General features: G+C 37.6%; 1 protein-coding gene across 1 annotated transcript in view; it reads right to left on the reverse strand.

Moving 5' to 3' along the window:
• Positions 1 to 1807: 1807 nt before the first annotated feature.
• Positions 1808 to 13223, reverse strand: part of si:ch211-214p13.7 (uncharacterized) — a 55886-nt gene continuing 44470 nt past the window's right edge. The window contains exons 3-4 of the mRNA XM_060833015.1: positions 11567 to 11592; positions 1808 to 6373 (exon numbers count right to left, since the gene is read on the reverse strand). Coding sequence (XP_060688998.1) covers positions 6191 to 6373; positions 11567 to 11592 — 209 coding nt within the window. The 3' untranslated portion in view covers positions 1808 to 6190. The remainder of the gene's footprint in view (positions 6374 to 11566; positions 11593 to 13223) is intronic.

The raw sequence follows: 13223 nt of genomic DNA on the forward strand, positions 1-13223 counted from the left end.
CATGGGTTTTTTTTTGAAAAAGTTGCTCCTTAGGTTTCTTTTATATCTTTCCCCTCTTACCGCAAATGCATTTGGACAAATACATGGATAGGAAGTTTTAGAAGGATATGGGCCAAGTGCAGGAAAATGGTGTTAGCGTGGATGGACATTTTGGTCAGCATGGACCAGTTTGGGTCACAGGGCCTGTCTCCATGCTGTACGACTCTATGACATACTCATGGTATGATCACTGTATGTGACCTGATTGAAATAAAGCTCTCACACTCCATCGTGATAGAGGTCACTTGAAGTGTGATATACTGATGAAAGCATGCTGCTGCTTGTAACTAAATCACTTAATTTTAGGCTGACACTGAAGTGACCATAACTAATATATATGTATATGTCAAGAACTGTAACAAACATCTTTTGAATCTTTCAGTGCTATATTACCCACACCTAGTATTCATGTTATGGAAGTTAACATAAATATTGCTGTATCAGGTACAAATACTCTTCTGGAGGCAAAGCTGACATTGTGGTGACAGATCAACCCTCAATCTTATGAAGAGCATGGTACAAAGATGTTAAAACATAATGTTTTATATTATATATATCTACAAATTCAGAAGGCAATAGATTGGAATTTCTTCTTACATAGAATGCTGCTGCACAATTAGTTGTATAGAGTGAGTTTTCCTTTTCCATTTTGTTCCCCTGTCTCCTGCAATTGCAGAATCAATGCACTGTGATGAGCATTGATGACTCTAATTTCCAGTGTAAATACTAGGTGTCCAAGCATAAGCCTGGACAGGAATTATGCATAAAATATTTTTTTTTTCAAAAGTTGGAAGAATAGAAGCAGCCTGAGTTGGGTCTTGTTGAGCTGTCGTCTCATAACGGTGTTGGGTAGGGAATGATTAAAATGATTATTAAATTCTAGTTTCTAATCATATTTTAGCTAGAACGTGCTTAACTGGGCTTTGCTGCACAGGCCCAAGTTAAAATAGTGGTTAGCACTGCTGCCTCACAGCGCCTGAAGACCCGGGTTCAATTCCCGACTCAGGCGACTGACTGTGTGGAGTTTGCACGTTCTCCCCGTGTCAGCGTGGGTTTCCTCCGGGTACTCCGGTTTCCTCCCACAGTCCAAAGATGTGCGGGTCAGGTGAATTGGCCATGCTAAATTGTCCGTAGTGTTAGGTAAGGGGTAAATGTAGGGGTATGGGTGGGTTTCGCTTCGGCGGGTCGGTGTGGACTTGTTGGGCCGAAGGGCCTGTTTCCACACTGTAAATCTAATCTAAATCTAAATTCTCCTGGGAAATAGTGAGGAGCAATAAATAAGAACTTGTTAGCATCAGCCATGTCCTAAGAATAGGTGTATACAAAACAATTTTTAACTGTGTACCACTGACATCAAGTGTTGTAATCCTATCACTCCCAACCTGAGTTAAGCTCCCACTACACATGATTTGAATTACATTTGGCCAAGTGCCACACTACACAGGACATTTATTCACTTTCAGGAAAGCCTGGAAAGTATCATGTCAGCCTCACTAAACAGATCTAGCTAATGAATAGCTGCCTAGATATTAGTAACATATCCTCAAAAGCCTTCCCAGAAGCACAGCTTCTTAACAACAACTTATCATATTGGTGCTTTTTGTTTCTTTTTGTAGATAGCCTTGGTCAAAAGCACATTGTCGGGAACTATTTCTACTTGGTTGCACCCATACCTTTAACCCACATAACCATTTAGTGTGGTTCTTAACTGGAAGAACATTCTTGATGAAGTTAAAAATCACACAACACCAGGTTATAGTCCAACAGGTTTAATTGGAAGCACTAACTTTCAGAGCAACAGTCCAACACCGGCATCTCCAAATCATGACCCTTGATGAATTTACTCTAATATCTACTGTTCTGATAGGTGGATAGAAATATTTGCAGTAAGAGAGGGGATAAAGACATTTTGATAGAAGTTAGCAGACTAATCCATTCTTAAGGCCCAACTCTACCTGAGATCCAGTTATTTTGATGTAAAATACATGCATATACAATTTACATAATAGAACAGGTCATTTCATAAACGTTCTCTGAACAAATGGCATTTCCTGCATCTATTTTTCAAACAAGAGACATTTATCAGTAATTTAATTTTAGTTGTTTCTACCCAAGCAGAGAGATTGTTTTGGACATTTAATTACGTGGTTTGCTTAAAATCCATCTATTATATTAATCACTTTTAATTCCCATTTAGTTTCCTATTAGTCTGTTACTGCTGTGTCACATTTATTCATTAGTAAATATTTCTCACATATGTAACAACTGATCATACCTATCTCTGAAGATAAGGTACAGTTTTAACTACTGTCTGCCCATTCTGTGCCTTAAAGTTGAGAATTGACAGTAGAAATTCAGAAAATGATGGACTTTGACTTCTCATTAGACTCCCAAGGCTTGTCTAATGCAATGTTCAGCTGACTCTGTAAATAGGAGTACAACATAATAGCTTGAAGCAGGAAGCTATTTATTTAAAAATCTGGGTCCTCTCTAGTTGTGGGAACAATATCATGGAGGAAATATGATGTGGAGATGCCGGTGTTGGACTGCGGTGGACAAGTTGAAAATCACACAGCACCAAGTTATAGTCCAACAGGTTATAGAGTTGGGTACTGCACAGGCTCTGCCCATTTTTATGAGGTAACAGGCAGCCTAATTCAAGATTCAATAAAGGCATAGATTTTTGAAGGGTCCAGGAATGCTTCTTCTGGCGCATCAAAATTATTGCTGCCTGCCATTGACTACAGGGCACTTCCAGAGCAACATTAAATTCAGTTATTACTTAATTTGGCCTCCTGGTGGGTCTCAAGTGAAGTATATAGGGAATGGAAATATTATCATAAAATCACTACGGTGTGGAAACAGGCCATTCAGCCCATACCAATCTTCTGAAGACCGTTCCAACCAGACCAATTCCGTCATTGTAACCTTACATTTCCCTTGGCTAATCCATCTGAACTGCACATCCGTAGATACTATGGGCAATTCAACATGGCCAAGCAGCCTAACCTATACATCTTTCTATAGGAAACCAGAACACCTGGAGAAAACTTACGCAGACTCTACAGAGAATATGCAAACTCCATACAGATAGTCACCAGAGGATGGAATTGTACCTGGGTTCCTGGTGCTCTGAGGAGCAATGCTAACTAGTGAGCCACCATGCCACCCTAAAGTCATCTGTTATTGAAAATATGAATAAATATGGAAATAGATAGTAAAACAAAACAAAGAACAAGAGATGCTGAAGATCTGAAACAAATACATTCTTGTAAGAAAGGTCAATGGATGCAAAACATTAACACTGTGTTTACAGATGTTGCCAGGCCTACAGAGTTTGTCCAACAATTTCTGTTTGTGTGGTATCACCATAGATAGGTTATACCAAAATTATCCATTTGCTTAAAGGTATGATTAACATGTCATTTATGTCTTAAAATAATACAAATCATTGCATTTTCAATCTTTATTTAACCACATAAAATTCAGAAAATATTTCTTCATTAAAAAATAATTTTACTAACTGTTCTTAGAAACTAGAAAATCACTAGAAATTTGAATTACATTTACCATAGAGAGCAGACCACATTTTAAGGAAATCTAATTTGAAAATTTCCTTCTTTAAAATGAAGAACATTTGAATTCTCATAAATCTATAGAAGGTGAAATTGTTTCTGGAGAGTGGACGACAGCAAATCGTCAGTTGGTTTTTAAAACTTGCTTCAATGACTGCAATAGAAAAACAAACCACATTTCAACAGTGTTCATTTTGTTCTGCTCTCCAGGGAAAATGTCACTACCATCATTTTCTTGCTAAGAATTTCATACTTGGGTAAGGATTTCTATGAACTTCAAAGGAAAACAAAAACACTTCACAAATAATCTGTTATCCCACTTGATTTAAACAAAAACAGAAAACACTGAGGAGAAAAAAGGATTCAGACTAAATTTACACTAGTGTCTTTACATGAAATGCAGCCAGGGTTAATTACATTTGACATATTAAGCATTAAGAAGCAGATGACTAACTATATTGTATACTTGAAACAGGAATTCTATATAAAATGAATGAGTAAAAGTGAATGCATTGTCAAATCTATCACTGGATCACTTGCATATTTGAAGTCCACTGTAAAAATTAGATTTCAACTTCTTAGATTCTTCCCAGTTTGTTCCAACTACTTATCAAATGGGATCAGAAAGCAGAACAGGAAACTAGCTGGTCTAGATTTTTTAGCTGTAATTATGACAGAATTTGCTGTTTTTACAGCTGTGAAACTGACAACAACTTTGGCATCGGTGCACGTGTGGTTAAATTAAATCAGAAGTTGCTGTCAGTAATCTTTGGAAATCACTTAGTCTGATGAAAACTTTCCAAGCATCTTTTAAGATTATTGTTGAAAAACTTAAAAAGTTATGACCTGTTCATATGAGTTTTGAACAGTGAATTCCATGCTTATCATTGCTAAAGAATTTCTCTAGCCTGAAAAACTTTGTTTTATTTGAATGATATCAATCATGATAAAAATCCGAAAGTTTTGAATAAAAATTATTTTTAAAAATCAATTATAAATCACCTTCTAGATTCTAAATAAACAAAACTGTTTATTTTGTCCTAATGATAGACTTATAAAAATAACAAATAATAATCCATGTAGATATTTCCTGGTTTGTTGTCTTTGAGAATTCTGCATTGCAAATGACTGCTTAACCTGTCTCTTAACTGTGGCTGGACAGCAGAGATTCCCTTGATTTGTGCTAGCATTAAATTAATAAATCAGGACATTGTAATGAACATTTATTAGATATTATTGTTATTTTGTGAACTTGAATTTTGATGTTGAGGTGAATAGTATTTCATTTTTCAATGTTATGAAGTTCGGATGTGTTGTTTTTATGAAAGGGTCAGAAACCCAGTTTGAACACAGAGCTAAAGACAGCCTTTCCAGGAAATCAAATGATATCAACTAATGAGTGAACATACTATCTGGTGAGATAGTTGCTGCTTACTGTTGACGTAAGCTGTTTTGGCCCACATTAAAAAGACAGATAGCAATAGGCCAAAAGCCAGTCAAGTTCAGAAAATAAAATTTCTATTCTACTCAAGGTGCAGATTTTAATTTTGGAAGTTTTCAAGCCATCAGAGCTGGAAAGAGGTCGTATGTTTTTGCTGCCTCAAAACAGCTAACGTCAGAGTCCTGGCGAAGAGCTTCTGCTCGAAATGTCAATTCTCCTGCTCCTCGGAGGCTGCCTGACCTGCTGTGCTTTTCTAGCACCACACTTTTTGACTCTGATCTCCAGCATTTGCAGTCCTCACTTTCTCAAAGTCAGAGTAAGGTCAAAGAATTAGCCTGTCCATGTGTCTTGATGAGAGATTCATATTTGTTGAATGTGCAGAAAGTCACCAAAAGGAAATTTGTATTGTATTGTCAGTTCAGTTAGAAAAGTTAAAGTGGAAAGGGGAGTGATACTTCACTGGGATTGAGTGCATATTGCCAGGAAAAGCGTGGAATCTTTCATTTTATTGATTGTGACAAGATCTTTCCAAATTTTCTTTTTATATGTGTATGTGTAGGGCTTTATCTTAAATTTCCTTTTATGTAGTAAAATAATGTTATTTTACTAAAAGTACATTGACAGTCTTACGTGAATATGTTCATTGACTAACCACCACAGAAAACAAATTGCAAAATTAAAGCTTAAGATCTACTGAGTCTAGTTTCACTCTGGATTCTGACTTCTGCAATGTTAGTGAGATCATAAAAATGTGGAAATTTTGTGTACACAGATTTTGTGGGCACCTCTCCTCATGGTCTATGGTGCTTCACCACTGAGCCCAAGAATCTCATTTACTGAATTAAATGATGTCTGGTTGTCAACACAAATGAGAAACAGAGAGGATGCAAGAGAAAGTGGTGCACTACTCCCATCCTGAAAAACAGCCATAACAATCCAAATCAACAAAGAAAACACCAGAATAATTCTCAATTTAAATCTTCATCTCTGAAGGCAATAAATCAATGAAACAAATCCCAATCTGAGCGGTAAAGTCACTAAACAGTATTTGTTGTTTTCATAATCACCAGCAAAGCTGAGCAGACTGCACCGTCAGATAATAAGCTGTGATGTTATGGAATTGCCTCTCTGTCCCTTAATTGGGTATCACTTCCTCATATTCTTGAGTATCTTGTTCGGATATGGTGGTGTCTTGCTTGCAATTATAGTTGATCACTGCATATTCACAAGTGTTGTCATCCCTTTGATTCACTTCATTTGAAATATGTTGTGTTGGGTTGTTGTGTTCTACTGTAACATACAAGATTTCTTCATTTTTCTGAAATAGGGAATAAACAAGGATGAATAATGCATGCAATACACAATTGCATGAAAGCTAATATTAATACAATGGATAAAAGAACATTTGAGATCAGAGCAGGAGAAGACCATACGTTGGTAGAATCTACTTTGCTATTCAGTATGATTGTGGCTAATTTTTTTTACTTCAACTTACTTATCTGCCCGCTCCCCATTTCCCTCAGTTTCCAGAAAGACAAAAATCTGTCTGGCGATAGAAAATATCCATACGCTCTATGATAGGGAATTTAAATGATTTATAACCCTATATGAATGAAGACACTTCTTCTCAACACAATCCTGGATGAATGACTACCAGGTTCCAAGACTTTGTTCCATATTTTAGTTTCCCCATCTACAGGAAACAACATCTCACTGTCTGGCCTGTTTAGCCCCTTCAAACCTTATATTTTTTAATGATATAACTTACAATTCTTCTGAATCTGCCTAATTCAGTCAACCTCTCATCACATAGCTATAGTAGTCTAGACCAGTATATTTTTAAAAGAAATTTGAAATTCCTGTTACTTTCTCAGAGAATGAATCCACACAATATCTTTTACCATACAAGCATCATAACTACATAGCAGGCATATCTTCAAAGCTGTCTGTGTACTAAGAATTTCTATCAGCTCCCTTTTAGTTTGATTTAAAAGGAATCAGTAGCAATGTCATGTTTCAAACAAACTAAATGTTAGTGTACTATTCATCAATTACTTATGTAAGTTATGTAAATAAAAAGTGATTTAGTTATTAGCAAAATACAGATAGTGACTTAAAGTAAGGATAACGATAGAAACAAGATCAGTCTCTACAGTCATTGCAAGCCTGGCTTGTTTAGCATTCCATTTCTGTTATGATGAGTTCAAAACTTGATGTCAGACTCAGCAGCTGCAATGGCTTCTGGAGTTAAACAGTTGGATTTGCTCCCACAGGCAGACTGTGCAGAACTGGTCCGAGATCTGAGTGAAGGTAACTTAGTTTCACTTTTACAGCACTGCAGGCTGTGGCTTTTCATAGCCCTCTTCAGTTCAGCAGTCCTGGAGGCCTCCCTGTTCAGAAGCTGGTACTCTCTCAAGACGTCTCTATCATGGTATAAAAATAATTCTCCTGAAAATAACTGTTTCCAGCTAGCTTTATCACAATCAAATCCTTGCTGAAACCTCAGCCCAGCCTTCCCCGTCTCCTGTTCAACACTACAGAAGTTTTCTTTCTCAATGTCCAATGAACTGAACTGGAGGCTTTGAATTACTCAATAGCCTTTTGTGATTGTCTCTTAAAATAACACAATCTGATCAAAGCAAATTACTGCGGATGCTTTGACAAAGGGTCAGTTAGACTTGGAATGCCAGCTCTTTTCTCTCCTTACAGATACTGCCAGACTTGCTGAGATCTTCCAGCATTTTCTCTTTTTTGGGAACACAATCTAATCATCTGTTTTGATTACAACCTGTACTCTAAACTATAAGAACAGAAACAGATTTTGTTTTACTCAAAAACCCCGCGGATTAAACAACTCCCACCCACTATCCCCCCACGCCTAATACCTTCCCCCATCAACCTCAGCTCTCACATGTCTTTGACCCGCTACCCTGTGCTCCCCTTCCTGATCCCAACCCCCACCTCCACTCCAACAGGTCTGGAGTCTCAGAACATTCACCAAGACAGGATCACTATGAAAAAACATTTAGGCACAGACATTCATCACTCTTTCCATAACACATTGACAGACAGTGCCACCTTTTCCATACTACCGAGTATTGGCCTGTCCCCAGTGGCATAGTCTGGCTCCTCTGATACCATGACATGTATGAAATTAATAACATATTGATATTACTTCATTCTGAACAAGAGATTTATGTGAGGCTGAATGGAAAGATTACCAAATAAAAATGCTTTATTGAAGTTGTTATGATTTACTAATTTCTGAGTTAAATATGATTTGGAGGTGCCGGTGTTGGACTGGGGTGGACAAACTTAAACATCCCACAACACCTGGTTATAGTCCAACAGGTTTATATGGAAGCACTTGCATTTGGAACGGCACTCCTTCATCAGGTGATTGGAACATAGAATATCAAGCATTACAGCACAGAACAAGCCCTTCAGCTCTCGATTTTGCACCAACCTGTGGAACCATTCTGAAGCCCAAATAACCTACACTAATCCATTCTCATCCGTATGTCTATCCAATGACGATTTAAATGCTCTTAAAATTGGCAAGTCTATGACTGTTGCAAGTAGTGCATTCCATGCCCCTACTACACTCTGAGTAAAGAAACTGCCACTGACATCTGACCTATATCTACCACTCCTCAATTTAAAGCTATGTCCCCACGTGCATTCCTGTTTCTTCTTCCAAAGTGAATCACCTCACACGTTTCCGCATTAAACTCCATTTGCCATCTCTTAGCCCAGCTCTGCAGCTTATCTATGTCCCTCTGTAACCTGCAACATTCTTCATCACTATCTACAACTTTACCGTCATCTGCAAATTTACTAACCCATCCTTTATTCCCTCATCCAGGTCTTTTAGATAAATGACAAACAACAGTGGACCCAAACAGATCCTTGCAGTACCCCACTAATAACTGAACTCCAGGATGAACATTTCCCATCAACTACTACCCTCTGCCTTCTTTCAGCTAGTCAATTTCTGATCCAAACCACTAGATAACCCTCAGTCTCATGCCTCCATATTTTGTGCAGTAGCCTACCATGGGGAATCCTATCAAACGCCTTACTGAAATCCATATATACCACATCAGCTGCTTTACCCTCATCCACCTGTTTGGTCACCTTCTCAAAGAACTGGTTGTGGAAAATAAGATTATGATCACAGAATTTACAGCCAAAGGAGTCCAATGTCGTGGAGATATGATACATTAAACAAATTTAGATGAAATCTTTCATCATTTAGAATGGGATATGCTGATTTCTGTTCTTTGATATATAAATCACAGAACTTCTTTTAAATTACATTCTCAAGATAAGGTAAAAAAAATCACGCAATACCAAGTTATAGTCCAACAGGTTTTTTTTGGAAGCCCTAGCTTTTGGAGCGTCGCTTGTTCATCAGGTGGTTGATGAAGGAGCAGCACTTTGAAAGCCAGTGCTTCCAAATAAAGCTGTTGGACTATAACCTGGTATTGTGTGACCTTTTTAAACTTTGTACACCCCAGTCCAACACCAGCACCTCCAAATCATTCACAAGATAGCTCAGCTTTTCTAACTATAGGTATGAAGTCTGTCTGCGATCCAATGTTGAGTCAGACTGACAACCTTTCTACATGGTTTTACAGAGTTTTACATGGATTCATGTAGTCTTTGAGCAAAATAAAACGTAATTCTGCAAAAACAAATTTACCCCATAAATTTGTATGAGCGCGCGTAGGAGTGGCAGAGTGAGTGTGCATGTGAGTGCATGTGATAGAGTGTGTGTCAGCTTGGTTAAGTGTGTGTGTGAGTGTGATCGGGTATGTGTCTGTTAGAGTGTGCATGTGTGGTGGGTGCATGTGTATGAATATGACAGAGAGCTTTTGTATGAGGGAGAGTCTCCGTGGGTGAGCAGAAGCTGATTGCAAAGTTCAGTATCCATGGGATGACCTCAACCGGGATCTTAGGTTCATGTCACTCTACAGGTGACCCCACTGCATGATACACACACACACACACACGCACACACATACACACATGCATACATGTGCACACACACACATGCATGCACACACATGCACACACACATGCATACCCACATATACGCGCGCACACACACACACTCCTACATACTCATGGATCCACATGGACCCTCTCTCATCACAAGCACTCTGTCATATGGACACACATATACACTCCGCACTCACACCCACACATGCACCTTCTCACAGACACGTACCCCATCACACTCACACACACACTTAACCAAGCTCACACATACACATATACACACACACACTCTATCACATGCACTCACACACTCATCTGTATACTAGCTCTGCTACTTCAAAACTTCATGAATCCATGTAAAACTCTGTAAAAATATACAGAGGCCTTATCAGTCTGACTCAACATTGGGACACAGACAGACTTCACACCTATTGTTAGAAAAGCTGAGCTATCTTGAGAATGTAATTTAAAAGAGGTTCTCGGATTTACACATCAAAGAACAGAAACCAGCATATCCCATTCCAAAAGATGAAAGATTTCATCGAAAGTTATTTATTGTGTCACATCTCCATGACACTGGATTCCTTTGGCTATAAATTCGGTGATCAAGATCAGATTCTCCACAACCACCTGATGAAGGAGCAGCCTGCTGAAAGGTAGTGCTTCCAAATAAACCTGTTGGACTATAACTTGGTGTGTGTGATTTTTAACTAAGTTCAACATGCAACATTGAATAATTTATGAAAAAGCACACATGCACAAAGGAGCAGGATACAACGCTGCACGTTAAATAACATATTATGAACATCACCAACAATAAAAAATAACAGATAAATAAAAATGAAATGATTCTCCTCTCACCTAACAGATTTACTGATGAAAATATTCCTGAAGACGATTTTGGAGAAATATTTTGATCTTGCTTTTTTCATGTTGATATTTGTATTTACACCTTTAATTCTAAATATTGGTTTTGTACTCATTTCCCCCTTCATTGATTCAGTTAAATAGCCACCGTCTTCACATAAAATCACTGAACAAAATATAAAGCAAAATACTGTAGGTACGACAAACCTGAAGTCACAATGAAAGACATTGGAAGCTCTCCGGCCGATCAGGCAGCATCTATAAAAAGATGAAGGAAGTCCCATTCCCAATATTTGGCCAGGACACCTTTACACCTTTCCAGAAGCTGTCTGACCTGCTGCATTTTCCAGTATTTCTTGGGTGAATTTGGAAAAAAATTATATTTTGTTATGGAAGGATTTTTATCACAATTGATCAACATTTAAGGAATGTAACGATATGTTCTGATGGAGTCTGTTTTGTTGAACTGTACATTCACCAGCAAGTTAAAGGGTTCATCCAGGAATTTCACAAAGACATTGATACTTTAATTCCTGAGATTGCATAAAGGAGGAAAGTGCAAAAGAATTACATATTGTCAATTTCATTTGATTAAAACTTTTGATGTATGATAAGGTACACAAAATATATGTATACTTACTTTTGATTCAGTTTCCTGCCGTTCATCTAGAATTGAAAATATATTGTCTGAGATCATAAATTTTCAGTCTTTTACATTAAAAATGATGCAAAAATACTATATTGACTAAATCAAATCAGGGTGATAAAACATAAAGCCAATGTAAGGAGGTCACAATATTCTATTTCACAACTTCGATTTAAGTGAAATATTTATAAACAGAAGAAATGTGCCATGTTACATTGAATTCATTTTTTAAAAATATTTAACAAATTATGTTGAGACATTAGCATCAAATTCAAGACAGCAGGTGTGGTATTGCATAGCTGTGAATTTTGAGCACAAGGGTCACATTCACATCCTGCTTGAACTGTTAGGATCAAAATGAATATCTGGAGATCTTATAACACCCACGTTGCTCTCTGCTAATCATTGGCTGCAACCCCTGAGCTCATTGGGGGATATTGGGAACTTTGTCAGCAAACCATGTAGTCTCAGCGACCTGCTTTTCTTAGACAGGAGTCCCTCTTAAACAGTAGCTGCATTTAACAATTTTGCAGGTATTTAAATGATACTAAACTTGACTAAAAGAAATTGTAAAAGTGTAGGATTGACATAACTTGCCTGAATTTAAATACTGACCAAATCCTACACTATATGCTTTACAAAGGCTAATGACATGTACAAAGTAAAACAAAGCATACTAAAAGTTGTTTTTCTACAGGAAACATAGGTTTGTGAGGCAAGTCACACTCTCAAAACTGTTGAATGCTTAGTCAGAGGCCAAGAGTTGGAAAAGTAGAGCTAAACACATATGATAACCACACTACAAAGCTGTGATAACCTCAATGAAACTTCATGTTCAAAAATATGCTAAGAAATAAAATGGATGCAAAGAACCTGGAGATACAAGCCTATTTAAAAGCATTGAACAACGCAATGAGAAGGAAAAAGAAGGATCACTCAGCGAACTCAAATTACATGCATGAAGCTTATTTGAAAACTGCAAGGAACTGACACAATCTGACATTGACTGGTGATGTCAGAGACATATTTTGGAAACACAAAGTAGCTCAGCCATTTGTGTTTTTCTCTGTTTCTAATATTACCTAAAATGGTTTTATTAATCCACTGCTGAGCAAAAGTCTTCACGAAGTCAGTGATTTCAGGGATTCTGATTGTTTAAATATCTTGGTGCTCCCTCAATATGCGATGAGGAAAAGAGTAACATTATACAATGTAAAGCTAGGCTGGACGGGATAGTTTTAATTTGGATTTGTCTGGATAGTGTAATCCTGTTGATGGAATATCGATGATAAAGATTGTAGTAAAGGAAAATTCAGTGCTGCAACTGAGCAACTTCATCAGCTGTAAATTACAATCTATTGATAACTTTATAGGAAAATGATGACAATGCCTCCTGGATGGAAAGTTAGGAAAATCATCCTTCTGCTTATTGTAGAATACAGACCTGATTTTACATGCAGTCAGCTGTCCTGTCCCTGTAAGGTTCGAGATCCCAGCCCCAAGAAATGATTAGAGGAGGGGAAACTATGATTCACCTTAGTAGACCTCTTGGTATTCAGTCAAAAGGCCCCTCATCATGCTGAACCTGCAAGAAGGCCGCAAAATACCCCAAGTGGTCTCCTCATGGAGTAAATAAAGTGCTCTCCTGCTC

This window comes from Hemiscyllium ocellatum, chromosome 12 (genome assembly GCF_020745735.1).
Source record: "Hemiscyllium ocellatum isolate sHemOce1 chromosome 12, sHemOce1.pat.X.cur, whole genome shotgun sequence".
Lineage (NCBI taxonomy): Eukaryota > Metazoa > Chordata > Chondrichthyes > Orectolobiformes > Hemiscylliidae > Hemiscyllium > Hemiscyllium ocellatum.